Raw genomic sequence first — 15,603 nt, 5'->3', positions numbered from 1 at the left:
CTAACTGCAACTGGCCTATAAGCTCCATACTCTGTCATACCATAAATGCATTCAGTGTGTTACATTATTCACAACCATGTTTTTACTTAGTCCTTCATTGTTTGGTTGTGTATTGTATATGTGTTGTATGTGTCACAGGAATGCATCTCTCCTGTCACCTGGCTGGGTCTCTGCATGTTAAAATGCACTTAGTGTTTCAGGCCAAGCGAGAAAACACTTGGGACTGAGAGAAAGGTGAATGAGGGTGAAGGTTATTGTCTTTTAACAATCATTTCAACAACCAGTGGTGTAGAAAATGCCTCTTCCAGGCATAAAGGTTGTAAACGCCTGTATTAAGCTGTCTACGGACAGCCAGGGGCACATTCCAACAGTCAGACATAATTTACAAACATAGTGTTTGAGTTTAGTGAGTGTGCCAGATGCAGTAGGGATGACAAGACGTTATATTTATAGGTGCATGAATTGTACCATATTGCTGTCCTGCCTGAGAATTCAAAATGTAACAAGTACTTTTGGGTGTCAAGGAAAGTGTATGGGAGTAAAAAGTACATATTTTCTTTAGGAATGTAGTGGAGTAAATAGTAAAGTACATATACCCCAAAAAACGACTTAAGTAGTACCGCAAAGTATTTTTACTTAGTTACTTTACACCACTGTCAGCAACACATGAAAACCTCTAAAACATCCCATATTGCAGTCTTTATGGCCAGTAATTGAAAAGGGTGCCTTTTGTTTGATCCTTTCATCTCCTCACATAGAGCCATGATTTACAGTGGCTGTACTTATAGGTAAGGTATAGCCCACAACCATTTTAAAGCTCTTATGATCCTTTATATAAACTATGGGGATGGGAACAATTAAAGCATGTGTTAAGGAATCTATACATTACGAATATGCGGTGTGACTGAGTGAAAGGCAACATACCTAACAGGTTAATGGTGGGCCTGCTAGATCTGGTTTGTGAGGTGTGTCACTATAAGAGGGACTACAGGGCTTAAGTTGGTTTAAGGTGTTTTTGACTTGTGGAAGATTAGAAAAAATCAACAAGGGTGCACACTGTGTGGTATATAGCACTTGACAATCATAATGCAAAAAGTAAGATAAAACTAAATGTAACAGTAGTTGTTACCCAGAAATCACTTCTGCAGTCACTATCAGTCACTCCTAGTTTCCTAGTAACACAAATAAGCTTTTATAACCTTTAAATCTTGTGGGTTAAACATTGACATGCCACACCTATGTGTCAACACCCGGCCCTCAGAGAATGGAAAAATCTATCGGTTGAAATGTCTAACCGATCTCAAGTCTTGGTTCTTACTTTAACCTATCTCAACATTAAAACACTATACACAAACAGTGCAAGGCACCTGGCCCTGTCAGAAACTATCTCAAACATTCGCTGACTTGGCTGATTTTTAAAGAACTAGCCTATATGCTCTGAACACGCAATCTGGAGTTATTTGCCTTAGAAGGTTTGAAAAGGAATATTTAAAAGGAAGGGGACTGAGCACACTCAGGGTTTTACCACTGATCTCTTGAGTGACTGGAGTGACAGGCCAACCAAGATGCCTAAGCTTCCTCAGCTCTGTCATAGTAATCCTTAGTTGAAGGGTAAGGAGCTGCAGGCAGTAAGTCTGGAGCCATAGCTATCTTGCAGTGAAGGGTAAAGTAGGCCTCTGAACCCACGAGTTCATTTTCACTCGTTGACAGACAGTTTGTGCAGCAAAAAGCTGGCCTCCATTAGGTTACATAAACTGATGCCTGAAAGCATTGTAAAATCCCTCTGTGGAGCTTTTTAGAATGAAGTAGAATAACAGTATTGATTACTTTCCATTATTATTGCTTAATTGCTTTAAATTAGTGTCCGTAAGTAAATGTTCCTTGTAATCGGTATAGAGGTGTAGAAAACATGCCAAACATAAAGACATAAACACATTACAAGGTACAGTACAATGTTCAGTCCAATGTACTAATATAATACATTAAATGGCTAGTTTCTCCACAGCTGAATGACCCAGTCCCAAAGATAGAAAATGTAACTTTCTGACCCTTCCTGGACATGTTGCCTACACAGTAACCTTTGCCCTTCTCAACATTCTCTGCCACACCCATCCCCACTCCCATCTAGACTAAGAATGGACACTAACGACCGAAGTGCTATTAAATCAGTGATAGGGAAATGCTGTGCATGGGGCCTCAAGCAAACTGCTGTCAGGCTAAACTAGTCCAGATAGTAGACTAATTAAGAAAAAACGGGTACAATACTAAAGGCCTAATCACACAAAGGGACATGCACAATATCAATACTTCTACATTTATTGAATAAGCTACATCTGTGCATTTTAGAGTAATTCACTAATTACGGAATTCCATTTGAAACAATGTAGATAAACATCGCTGAAATGATTTCATGCAAATGTACCCAATAAGCTGTTGTTGGAATCCACATCACTCTGTGTAGTAATAAGACCAAGTGTAGAGCCATGAAACTACAGAGGATGCACAAACGTGTTGGTGTTCCATCCACAAACTGGTGCGAATGAATGACTTCAGAGCTAACAATCAGTGTTTATCCCCACTACAAATTGACTACAACTCTTGAACACATCCTAATTACAGAGTAGAGTGTTCAACAAACCCAGATTGGATTATATTTCATCATGTTAACATCAGTGCAGATAATCCAAGCATTTTGAAACTCTACGCCTCAGTGACAATGCTGGTTTGTATGAAGAAAGAGGCGTTTCTGTCATAAAACATTGCATGGTGGCTCTAGTTAGATAAGCAGTCTGGAGCCTCTCTCTTTGACACAATAACCAATCTGTAATGCATGCATTTCCCTTTATGGTTCCACAGAGAAAGAATGAGAGAGCTAGCTTTTTCCCCCCGACTCATGCCACCGATAAAAACTGTGACACACCCTATTTTCAAGTCAAATTGGATCCCAATTTGCAAAGCCACCACATGCCTATTTGCCTATGCAGCCATTTGTTTTCCACAAGCCTTTCTCTGATTCAACCCCATCAATTCATACCATCCCAGCAGGCACAATGGTATCAGCGTTTGCCAGTTTAAGGGCCTTGCTACTTGCCTGCACTATTGAATGCAGTATTATAATATTTGTATTTTGTATTTGTATTTATTAGGAATCCCTGGCAGCAGCTACTCTTGCAGGGGTCCAAACACATTAAAGCACTTACATTACATATAAAACAAAAGGTTCAACAGTACATCATATAACATTATTACACCACTACATATCTACAATACAAAATGTACAATACAAAATGTATAATTGTCACGGTTGTCGTCGGTGAAGGAGGACCAAAACGCAGCAGGTATGTGTATGCTCATCTTGCTTTTTAATAAATACAAAATGAACACCAAAATAACAAAGAACGAACGATCAACAAAAACAGTCTGGTAAGGCACAAGGCGAAACACAGAACAATCACCCACGAATCACAAACAAACACACCCCAATATATGGGACTCTCAATCAAAGGCAAAGAGAAAACACCTGCCTTCAATTGAGAGTCCCAACCCCAATTAATCACCCATAGACATACACTCACTAGACTCCACATAGACATACATAAACCTAGACCATAAACCAAAACCCCGGAAATACTAAATCAAACACCCTTTAAACAAACACACCACCCTGAACCACATAAAACAAATACCCTCTGCCACGTCCTGACCAAACTACAATACTAATTAACCCTTATACTGGCCAGGACGTGACAGTACCCCCCCCCCCCTTAAAGGTGCTAACCCCGGAAGCACCTTTAAAACAAAAAACAAAACAAAAACAACAACCCCAAACAACAAAACAAAAATTCCCCTCTACTAAAGGGAGGGAAGGGAGGGTGGCTGCCGTCAACGATGGCACTGTGCTACACCCCCCCTCCCCAACCCACCTATATCAGGAGGTAGCTCCGGTTCTGGCCGTTCGGGGCAGTCTGGCCAGTCTGGCAGCTCGGGCCAGTCTGGCCAGTCTGGCAGCTCGGGACAGTCTGGCCAGTCTGGCAGCTCGGGGCAGTTCAGGGCAGTCTGGCAGCTCGGGGCAGTTCAGGGCAGTCTGGCAGCTCGGGGCAGTTCAGGGCAGTCTGGCAGCTCGGGGCAGTTCAGGGCAGTCTGGCAGCTCGGGGCAGTTCAGGGCAGTCTGGCAGCTCGGGGCAGTTCAGGGCAGTCTGGCAGCTCGGGGCAGTTCAGGGCAGTCTGGCCACTCCGGCAGTTCAGGGCAGTCTGGCCACTCCGGCAGTTCAGGGCAGTCTGGCCACTCCGGCAGTTCAGGGCAGTCTGGCCACTCCGGCAGTTCAGGGCAGTCTGGCCACTCCGGCAGTTCAGGGCAGTCTGGCCACTCCGGCAGTTCAGGGCAGTCTGGCCACTCCGGCAGTTCAGGGCAGTCTGGCCACTCCGGCAGTTCAGGGCAGTCTGGCCACTCCGGCAGTTCAGCGCAGTCTGGCCACTCCGGCAGTTCAGCGCAGTCTGGCCACTCCGGCAGTTCAGCGCAGTCTGGCCACTCCGGCAGTTCAGGGCAGTCTGGCCACTCCGGCAGTTCAGGGCAGTCTGGCCACTCCGGCAGTTCAGCGCAGTCTGGCCACTCCGGCAGTTCAGCGCAGTCTGGCCACTCCGGCAGTTCAGCGCAGTCTGGCCACTCCGGCGACTGTTGACTGGCGGGCAGCTCCGGCGACTGTTGACTGGCGGGCAGCTCCGGCGACTGTTGACTGGCGGGCAGCTCCGGCGACTGTTGACTGGCGGGCAGCTCCGACGACTGTTGACTGGCGGGCAGCTCCGACGACTGTTGACTGGCGGGCAGCTCCGACGACTGTTGACTGGCGGGCAGCTCCGACGACTGTTGACTGGCGGGCAGCTCCGACGACTGTTGACTGGCGGGCAGCTCCGACGACTGTTGACTGGCGAGGCTGGGTTTACGCACTTGAAGGCTAGTGCGGGGAGCGGGAACAGGACGAGTCGGACTGGGTTGACGCACTTCCGGTTCCGCACGAGAGACAGGAGCTGGAAACCCAGGGCTATGGAGGCGCACAGTCGGTCTAGATCTTACCTCCTGCACAACCCGCCTTGGCTGGGTGGAACTAGTAGCCCTGTACGAGCGGGGTGCTCGTACAGGGCAGACTGGGCTGTGCAGGGGCCTGATGGTAGCCGTGCGTAGAGCGGGAGTTGGGTAGCCTGGTCCTCGGAGGCGTACCGGCTACCAGATGCGCTGCGCAGGCATCCTCCTACCAGGCTGGATGCCCGCTCTAGCACGGCACCTGCGAGGGGCTGGAATAACTCGCACCGGACTGTGCGTGCGTATGGGTGTGAGAGTGCGCTCCTCAACGAAACATAGCACTCTCCACCCCATACGCTCCTCCATATAACCACGGGTAGCTGGCTTCCGGCTCTTCCTACGCCTAGCCAAACTACCCGTGTGCCCCCCCAAAAAAAATTATTGGGGGTGCCTCTCGTGCTTCTCCCTCAGCGCGTCCATGGCCTCGTACCTCCGCCTCTCTGCCTTGGCTGCCTCAATTTCCCACTGCAGGCGGCGATAATCCCCAGCCTGGTGCCAAGGTCCGGCCCCGTCCAGAACTTCCTCCCAGGTCCACTTCTCCCGCCAGTCCAACTCGAAGTCCCTCTGCTCCTTCCTCTGCTGCTTGGTCCTGGTGAGGTGGGAGATTCTGTCACGGTTGTCGTCGGTGAAGGAGGACCAAAACGCAGCAGGTATGTGTATGCTCATCTTGCTTTTTAATAAATACAAAATGAACACCAAAATAACAAAGAACGAACGATCAACAAAAACAGTCTGGTAAGGCACAAGGCAAAACACAGAACAATCACCCACGAATCACAAACACACCCCAATATATGGGACTCTCAATCAAAGGCAAAGAGAAAACACCTGCCTTCAATTGAGAGTCCCAACCCCAATTAATCACCCATAGACATACACTCACTAGACTCCACATAGACATACATAAACCTAGACCATAAACCAAAACCCCGGAAATACTAAATCAAACACCCTTTAAACAAACACACCACCCTGAACCACATAAAACAAATACCCTCTGCCACGTCCTGACCAAACTACAATACTAATTAACCCTTATACTGGCCAGGACGTGACAATAATACCACCATACAACTATTACAACAAATATTACAATGTATGTGTGTCTGTACCTTTGTGTGTGTCTCTTTACAGTCCCCGATGTTCCAAAAGGTGTATTTTTACCTGTTTTTTAAATCTGATTCTACTGCTTGCATCAGTTACCTGATGTGGAATAGAGTTCCATGTAGTCATGGCTTTATGTAGTACTGTGCACCTCCCATAGTCTATTCAGGACTTGGGGGACTGTGAAGAGACCTCTGGTGGCATGTCTTGTGGGGTATTCAAACAGACAGCTCTGTAGATTCAGCTTGTCAACACTTCTTACAAAAACAAGTTGTGATGACGTCAATCTCTCTTCCACTTTGAGCCATGAGAGATTGACTTGCATATCATTAATGTTAGCTCTCCGTGTACTGTTAAGGGCCCGCAGTGCTGCCCTGTTCTGAGCCAACTGAAATGCTCCTAAGTCCCTCTTTGTGGCACCTGACCACAATACTGAACAGTTGTCTAGGTGTGACAAAACCAGGGTCTTTAGGGCCTGCCTTGTTGACAGTGTTGTTAAGAAGGCAGAGTAACGCTTTATTATGGACAGACTTCTCCCCATCTTAGCTACCGTTGTATCAATATGTTTGGTTTGTAAAGACAGGATGCATGAAATATTTACTTTTTCTCTACATTTCCATTATATACTCTCACAAACTCTCACTCTCACAAGCCCATTACTCTGTTGGAACTAATTATGCCAACTTCTAGGTCACTTCACTTCAGTCACATAGACTACACTGAGTGTACAAAACATTAGGAACACCTGCTCTTTCCATCACATAGACTGACCAGGTGAATCCAGGTGAAAGCTATGATCCCTTATTGATGTTAAATTGATGTTAAATCCACTTCAATCAGTGTAGATGAAGGGGAGGAGACAGGTTAAGCCTTGAGACAATTGAGACATGAATCGTGTATGTGTGCCATTCAGAGGGTGAATGGGTAAGACAAAATATTGAAGTGTCTTTGAACGGGGTATGTTAGTAGGTGCCAGGCACACTGGTTTAAGTGTGTCAAGAACTGCAACGCTGCTGGGTTTTTCACGCTCAACAGTTTCCCGTGTGTAAAAAGAATGGTCCACTACCCAAAGGACATCCAGCCAACTTGACACAACTGTGGAAAACATTGGAGTCAACATGGGCCAACATCCCTGTGGACGCTTTCAACACCTTGTAGAGTCCACGCCCCAGCTGTTTTGAATGCAAAAGTGGCTGGAAATCAATATGAGGAATGTTCCTCATGTTTTGTACACTCAGTGTATATTCTATAACTAAATAGTTCAGCCGGAGCATATTAATACTCTGTAACCATAGTGATAGTTTATGGTAACTTGCTTTTAAAAAAAGAGTAAATCTAAAGGGTTACATTTAGAGATGTCAAACCTAAACCCTGGAGTAAACTGGTTAAGGCTGTTCTATCTTGTCTCATTCATTTGCAAGATGTTCATCAGGCGTGGGCTTTCTCTGTGAGCTCCTTGCAGTTTTGGAAAGGGGGATCTTTACCATATAAGGAAATGTCATGCATGATCCCCTTATCACTTCCATCTAAGTAACTAAAGTGTTGAATTAACTTGACACTTTTACCGTGGAACGAACAATACGTTTTTGACACTAATGGTGCAGTAGAAACTGGTCTAAAAGGAGTGAACCAATATAAACGCGATTGAGATGTTGTAAAAGATGAATACAGGCAGTGTGATGTCAACAGTGCCATTTGATTAAGCCCAGTCTTTTCTCCATCTTGGATTCAGCAATATTCCATGTAACAAAGGGCCTAGCAAGTGAAGCAATCGAGCCCAACCTTCCACTGAAAAAAAGCTGCAGCACTTGATCCCATAGCAAGGAGTTGAGTTGTTTGATGAACCACTGAATTATTAGATGATTTGTCTGTTAACTGCTTCTACATCATTTTACAGCTGTGTGCAATGAAATGAATTACAGCCATGCACAGTTATTGGCCTATGCCACAAATCAGAATAAACATGTACACAGATGTTTCGCAAGATACCAATTTGCTAAGAGAGTCTTAAGAATAAATGACATTGGTTGTGACTAGTGGGAGGTATGGGTCGGGAGACTGAGTGGGAGGGAGGGTTGGGTCTTACTGAGATAAGAGAAGTGGTTGTTAACCTGTGATTCACAGTCTGAATGTCGACTCTATGGCTGCATCCCAACCCATTCATGAAAACCTGTAAACCACTTCCTGTCCTAGCCTTCCCTACTTATGACCAACCTGTATATCTTATATCAGTTACTGAGAACAGGTGAAGCAGTGTAAAATGTGATTAACCCCGCTTTTCTCAAAAGCCAAGTGATACTATTTTATGTCGATTTAATTCAATATGATCATGCCAGAACAAGCCTTAACCTTTAAAGTAGGTGCTTGTCTTTATTTTGATTTCTGGCAGTAATCCAAACAAAACTTTACGCTACTTCCTCTTGCCTCAGGCTTAACTGCAAGCTTTGGCAACGTGCCTCTGCATGAAGTATAACAACTTTTGAAGTGTGGATGGGACAAGAACTGGTGACACACAGTCAATGGAGCATTGTAACTGACACGGTCGGTTTAATTGAGGAATGTATGCAATACCTGACCTTTCCACGCTCTACAGCAGATTTGCGCTGTTTTTTATTTGTGCATGCATGGTGAATTCATCCGCCCACAGTGTTATGCAAGCAATCAAAGCGAGAGCCAGATGCTTTTCACCCCGCAGATAAGAAAAACAGATGGGTGAGCTTTAAGGATGAAGCTACAAGCTATCTCTTCCCACAGAAGGCACAGCTAGGGCTCCTACAAAAACAGATCAGCTAACCCTGGTCTACATCTAATCTAAAAATGAACACATAAAACAGCATGTACACAATGGTACACCCATACACAAGGGTTGGTTCGCACACAAAAAGAGAGAGTTTGTGTGCCTTTTTAAGAATGAAGCCTGAGAAGTTTGGTTTAACATGCCAAACCTTAACCAGGGATTGCAAATGTTAAAAGTGAATTTAGCGGGCCCCAATACAGAGCCTTTGTCACGAATCCCACCGAAGGTGCGCTCCCCTGCCTGCTCGTCGTCGCCGGCCTACTAGCCGCCGCTAATCCCTTTTTCCTTTTCTGTTGGTATGTCTTATTGTTTGCACCTGTTCCTCATTTGTGTGTGTTGATTTGTGGTTATTTAAACCTGTTTAGTCCGCCCAGGTTTGTGCGGGATTATTTTATCGTCAGTGTGCTTGTTTGATGTGCTGGCAATCTGCTTGGATTATTTTCTTTCCGGACTGTGTGCCCGTTGTGTATGGGTTGGTAATTTTGTTCACACGCCTGTTGTGTTGGCGTCGACCGTGTCGTACCAGAGAAAACAAATCAAATTTTTCCTTACCTCTGCTCTCTGCGCCTGACTCCTACCACCACTCCTAGCATTCGTGACAGCCTTGGAGAACACCAATAATCAAATCATGTCCGTCCATGACGCCTAATTATTTTCAATAAAATCGACTCTGGGCTGGCACAGCATAAACACACTGAAGCATAAGCCACACCAGTCTGCACAACTAATTCACAAGTTGTAATAAAGAACATTCCTTGGACAAAAGAATAGCTCTAACCCTACAGATATCCTTACCATTAGCGTGTGAGTTTGCGATAGCTCATGTACAGTACCAGTCAAAAGTTTGGACACACCTACTCATTCAAGGGGTTTTCTTCAATTTAACAATTTTCTACATTATAGAATAATAGTGAAGACATCAAAACAATGAAATAACACATATGGACTCATGAAGTAACCAAAAAAGTGTTAAACATATAAATATATATTTGAGATTCTTCAAAGTTGCCACCCTTTGCCTTGATGACAGCTTTGCACACTCTTGGTATTCTCTCAACCAGCTTCATGAATTAGTCACCTGGAATGCATTTCAATTAAAAGGTGTGCCTTGTCAAAAGTTAATTTGTGGAATTTCTTTCCTTCTTAATGTGTTTGAGCCAATCAGTTGTGTTGTAACAAAGTAGGGTTGGTATACAGAAGAAAGCCCTATTTGGTAAAAGACCAAGTCCATATTATGACAAGAACAGCTCAAATAAGCAAAGAGAAATGACAGTCCATCAGTACTTTAAGACATGAAGGTCAGTCAATTCGTAACATTTCAAGAACTTTGAAAGTTTCTTCAAGTGCAGTTGCAAAAACCATCAAGCGCTATGATGAAACTGGCTCTCATGAGGACCGCCACAGGACAGGAAGACCCAGAGTTACCTCTGCTGCAGAGGATAAATTCATTATAGTTAACTGCACCTTAGATTGCAGCCCCAAAAAATTATACCTCACAGAGTTCAAGTAACAGACACATCTCAACATCAACTGTTCAGAGGAGACTCTGTGAATCAGGCCTTCATGGTCGAATTGCTGTAAAGAAACCACTACTAAAGGACACCAATAAGATGATGAGACTTGCTTGGGCCAAGAAACATGAGCAATGGACATTAGACCGGTGGAAATCTGTCCATTGGTCTGATGAGTCCAAATTGTAGATTTTTGGTTCCAACAGCTGTGTCTTTGTGAGATGCAGAGTGAACGGATGATCTCCACGTGTGTGGTTCCCACAATGAAGCATGGAGGATGAGGTGTGATGGTGTGAGGGGGCTTTCTGGTGACACTGTCTGTGATTTATTTACAATTCAAGGCACGCTTAACCAGTATGGCTACCACATCATTCTGCAGCGATACGCCATCCCATCTGGTTTGCGCTTAGTGGGACTATCATTTGTTTTTCAACAGGACAATGACCCAACACACCTCCAGGCTGTGTAAGGACTATTTGACCAACAAGGAGAGTGATGGAGTGCTGCATCAGATGACCTGGCCTCCACAATCAACCGACCTCAACCCAATTGAGATGGTTTGGGTTGAGTTGGACCGCAGAGTGAAGGAAAAGCAGCCAACAAGTGCTCATATGTGGGAACTCCTTCAAGACTGTTGGAAAAATCATTCCTCATGAAGCTGGTTGAGAGAATGCTAAACGAAGTCGTTTGATGTGAAGCGTCACTCCCATGCTATATTCCTCTCAATCACAATGACTTGTACTGTCATCAAGTTCAGCTTAATCTTTTTGTGTCCGTATAGCGTCAGGCAAAGTTTCGCAACTGTTTCAAGTTCTCATTTGAACGGTCATGTTGAACAATAGCATTATTTAACAGTAATGAGAAGCAGCCTTCAATGCACATTACATCGCCTTACCCACGCAGAACTCCGCTACTTCATTGTATGTCGTTTGAGTGTGGGGCTGAAAGAATGGCATGTGATAAATGGCATGTAATTAACACACACAGGCTGCTTTTGTGCCTATGTTCTTTTGAGCTGTGTGTAAGGGGTGTGTTCATATTTGTTTATCCTGCCCTTTACATACCAAAAGTCAACTCCATACCAAGTCATGGACATTTTGATGAGCCACCTCCAGGTGCTTACAATCCCTCCCATTCATCTACTCCCATTCTGGCCTTGCCTCATGTCATCCCGGACCTTTGATGAATGAACGAGTAGCTCAAGTCGCTGCTCAGTCGTTCTATGCAACATCCTACTTCCTTACATCACTATGGTTTTAATTGCCTGAAATCGTATGTATCTAACCTTAAAAAATCGATCTACACATACAGAACTCAGTTATTATCTTGTAGGTGGAAGTATCAGCATACGATAGAATTCTGAGTGTAGAGAGCATGATGTTAAAAGCTCCAGTGTGGTAGAGAGAAATGACAGAAGTGTGTCGCAGCGACGCATGGTGGCAGTGTGGAGTGTGTGGATAGCTCTGCAGTATGCAGATGACAGTGTTGCATAAGGGAAGTCATTTTTTATGGAAGTGGAGATGGCAGAAGTATATCTACAGTAGTGTTACAGGTCCTTTTCTGCATTAAAATGGAGCATGAATGAGTGAGAAAATGGCCCGTTTTTTAATAAATGTTTTATTGTTGGACAAAACTGGAAAACCCCAAAAATGTTTGATTTTTGTTATCTCGTTTTTGCATTTAATCTAAAAAACAAGTACAAATTTAGATTTTCACATATGGGTGGGATTAAATGTGGAATGCCTGTCATTGGCCAAATGCACTGCCAACACTTCCTCCCAAGCAAAAAAATATATATTTGAATTACATTGAACAAAAATATAAACACAACATGTAAAGTGTTGGTCCCATGTTTCATTAGCTGAAATATAAAATCCCAGACATTGAGGTAAAGATACCTTAATAATGAATCAGCTGTGTCGTACTAGGGGGAAAAAACCGAAATGTGCACCCCTTGGGATTCCGAGGACCGTTTTTGGGAACCCCTGCATTATCGTATGAGTAGGCATAAGCTACGGACAATTGCATTTTATTGATGGCAATTTGAATGCGCAGGGATGCCGTGAAGAGGTCCGGAGGCCCATTGTCGTGCCATTCATCTGACACCATCACCTCATGTTTCCGCATGATAATGCACGGCCGCATGTCGCAAGGTCCTGTACACAATTCCTGGAAGCTGAAATTTCCCAGTTCTTCCATGGCCTGCATACTCACCAGACATGTCACCCATGTATGACAGCGTGGATCCAGTTCTCGCTAATATCTATTAACTTGAAGAGGAGTGGGGAGTGGGACAACATTCCACAGTCCACAATCAACAGCCTGATCAACTCTATGCGAAGGAGATGTATCGTGCTACATGAGGGAAATGTTGGTCACACCAGATACTGACTGGTTTTCTGATCCACTCCCCTACCTTATTTTTTAAGGTATCTATGACCAACAGATGCATATCTGTCTCCCAGTCATGTGAAATCCATAGATAAGGGCCTAATGAATTTATTTCAATTGACTGATTTCCTTATATGACCTGCAGTAACTCAGTAAAATCTTTGAAATTGTTTGCATGTTGCGTTTATATATTTTTTCAGTGTATATTTTCAGAGTAGCTTCCCAAACACTGTTCATTCATGGCCTGAGCTCTGTAGTGTAGACAGTGCCTTACTACCTCACTAAACATGTTTTTTTTCTGTCAGCTGTTTAGACTGTGTCATTGGAATTAAATAGCATGAGCCAACTAAGGGTGCATTCGTAAATTCACTCAGAGTGCGCTCTGGGCGTTCCTAAATTCAGAGCATTGTCAGGAGCAGTTCAGAGCGCTCACTGGACGCTCTGGCGGAGGAGTAGAGTTGATCAGAGCGTTCTGACCTCACACCTGCAGTCAAGCACTCAAGCTAACTGGCTAAAGTTGACTAGCTTGCTAACTACTTCCAGACACAAATGAGAGAGCACTTCACTCTGACCATTTCAATCAACTGTAGCAGAGCTGGTTAAGCTGTTTTCATGTTATCTAGAGCGTTGGTGACTGTAACTGTGCTGCTGGAAACAATTTAATTATGGTTTTTTTTGCCGATGTTTACACTCAGTGTTCTGAAATCGGAGTAGATAGCCAGAGTGAATTTACGAACACACCCAAAGCCAGTTTGTTTCATGTTTGAATAAAGTAAAACTTTATTATAACTTTATTATAAGAACACTTCCAAATACACATTTGAAATGTATCACAATAAAACAAAATAAGATGAGAATATTTCAGAACAATTGTGTTCATAAGTGTGAAGTAATAACAACAAAATATTTTCTTCATCATTAAAAATAATATAAAGTAATAAGTCATCAGAAGCTTTAATACATTGATTTCAAACTACTAAAATAAAATCTAAAAGTTATACTAACTTGCATAAATGTGTCAATTGAGATGACTAGCTGACTCGCTCCACAACTGATCACCTAAATGCATGTACTGCCATCTAGATAAATGTTAGTGTAAGCGTTTTACAAGGAAACCGAATCCAATAAGATAAAATTGTTTGGCGTAGAACAAATTCCATCACCCCTTCATCCCTATAACTACGTCAGAGTATATTTCAGAACTTTATAGATTACTGTTCAAACAGAAAACTCACAGCAAGGATGAAAGGCACAGTAACAGGAATGATTGCAGACAGAGATCCTGTGAAAACATGTTTTCTAACATGAAGGTGCATTGTGATACTGGTCATTTAAAAGGTATTAATGCTCCGTTGATGGAACGCAATGTAATAGATATGTATTAACTATAAGTAGTGTGACTATTTTGTCATTATGCCTTGCTCCTCTGTCCACTCAGAATGGCACACTGTCGTCATCAGTTTTACTGTTGTCTACAGTTTCTTCCACCGATGTCCTCACCCACCGCTGGACCCGAGGACTGGTGGCTGGGGAACGCAAAGTGAGAGAGACTTGTGAAAGAGAATGAGAGAGGGAGCGAAGGAAAGAAAGAAAAAGAAACAGACAGGATGAACTGAGAGATTGAGACAGTGAGAGAATGCACTGTGAAGAACACCCATGTGCTTTATCAATCATAATCATTCATCTTATATTGAATACGACTTTACAAGAACAGTCGAGCTGAAAACGTGTCTCTTGTTAATCCACTTTGAAAACTGGGGTTCTCACCTGACACCTGTTTTGTGTAGGATTCCCGGCGGACCTCCTGGGCCTTTTCTCTTTCTTTCACGGCAGCTGATATGGAGAGGGCAGCCATTTTACAGACGCTGATTCGCTCTCTGCCTCCACCGCCTCCACTTCCTGTGTTCCTGATGGTCACTCTGCTGGGGCTGCTGGCTGGACCACCACTGCTGGTAATCACTCGACTACCCCCACTGCTGATCCTGACACCACCCTGTGTACTACTAATTCTCTGTCCACTAGTACCTGCACTACTGATCATATGTCCACTACCTCCACTTCCTGTGCTACTGCTACTCAGTCTACCTCCACTTCCTGCACTACTGATCATATGTCCACTACCTGCACTACTTAGTCTACCTCCACTTCCAGCACTACTGATCATGTCCCCACTTCCAGCACTGCTGATTCTTCCCCCACTTCCTGCCTTGCTGATCTGTCCATTACTTCTACTATAAACCTTCCATTCTCCACTTCCTGCACTGCTAAGTCTACCAGTCCTTTCATTGCCCGCGTTTCTGTTAAACTGAGTGACACTTTCGGAATTTACATGGGTCCAGACTCCATTGCCGATACTATTACATTTAATTTGATCTCCACCACTGGTACCACTTATCTTATGTCCACTACCTGGACCACTGAGTCTGCCTCCACTACCTGGACCACTGAGTCTGCCTCCACTACCTGGACCACTGAGTCTGCCTCCACTACCTGGACCACTGAGTCTGCCTCCACTACCTGGACCACTGAGTCTGCCTCCACTACCTGGACCACTGAGTCTGCCTCCACTACCTGGACCACTGAGTCTGCCTCCACTACCTGGACCACTGAGTCTGCCTCCACTACCTGGACCACTGAGTCTGCCTCCACTACCTGGACCACTGAGTCTGCCTCCACTACCTGGACCACTGAGTCTGCCTCCACTACCTGAACCACTGACTCTT

General features: G+C 44.2%; 1 protein-coding gene across 1 annotated transcript; it reads right to left on the bottom strand.

The window, feature by feature from the left end:
- Positions 1 to 13,603: 13,603 nt before the first annotated feature.
- On the bottom strand, positions 13,604 to 15,166 carry LOC115170606 (sericin-1-like). The gene is made up of 2 exons (XM_029726863.1): positions 14,648 to 15,166; positions 13,604 to 14,406 (listed from the first exon to the last, which is right to left on the bottom strand). Exons 1-2 carry the CDS (start codon positions 15,042 to 15,044, stop codon positions 14,315 to 14,317), a joined length of 489 nt encoding a protein of 162 aa, XP_029582723.1. The 5' UTR covers positions 15,045 to 15,166; the 3' UTR covers positions 13,604 to 14,314.
- Between the last annotated feature and the right edge of the window lie 437 nt (positions 15,167 to 15,603).

Source organism: Salmo trutta, chromosome 32, assembly GCF_901001165.1.
Source record: "Salmo trutta chromosome 32, fSalTru1.1, whole genome shotgun sequence".
NCBI lineage: Eukaryota > Metazoa > Chordata > Actinopteri > Salmoniformes > Salmonidae > Salmo > Salmo trutta.
The sequence above is the reverse complement of the archived record's forward strand: the minus strand, read 5'-3'. Positions and strand labels throughout refer to the sequence as shown.

Bases quoted from the DNA above. Each gene is read 5' to 3' on its own strand.
- LOC115170606 (XM_029726863.1), bottom strand. From the start codon at position 15,044: ATGATCAGTAGTGCTGGAAGTGGAGGTAGACTAAGTAGTGCAGGTAGT. The intron at 14,407-14,647 runs GTGAGAACCCCA...TGCGTTCCCCAG, and splicing joins CTACACAAAACAGGTGTCAG to CCACCAGTCCTCGGGTCCAG.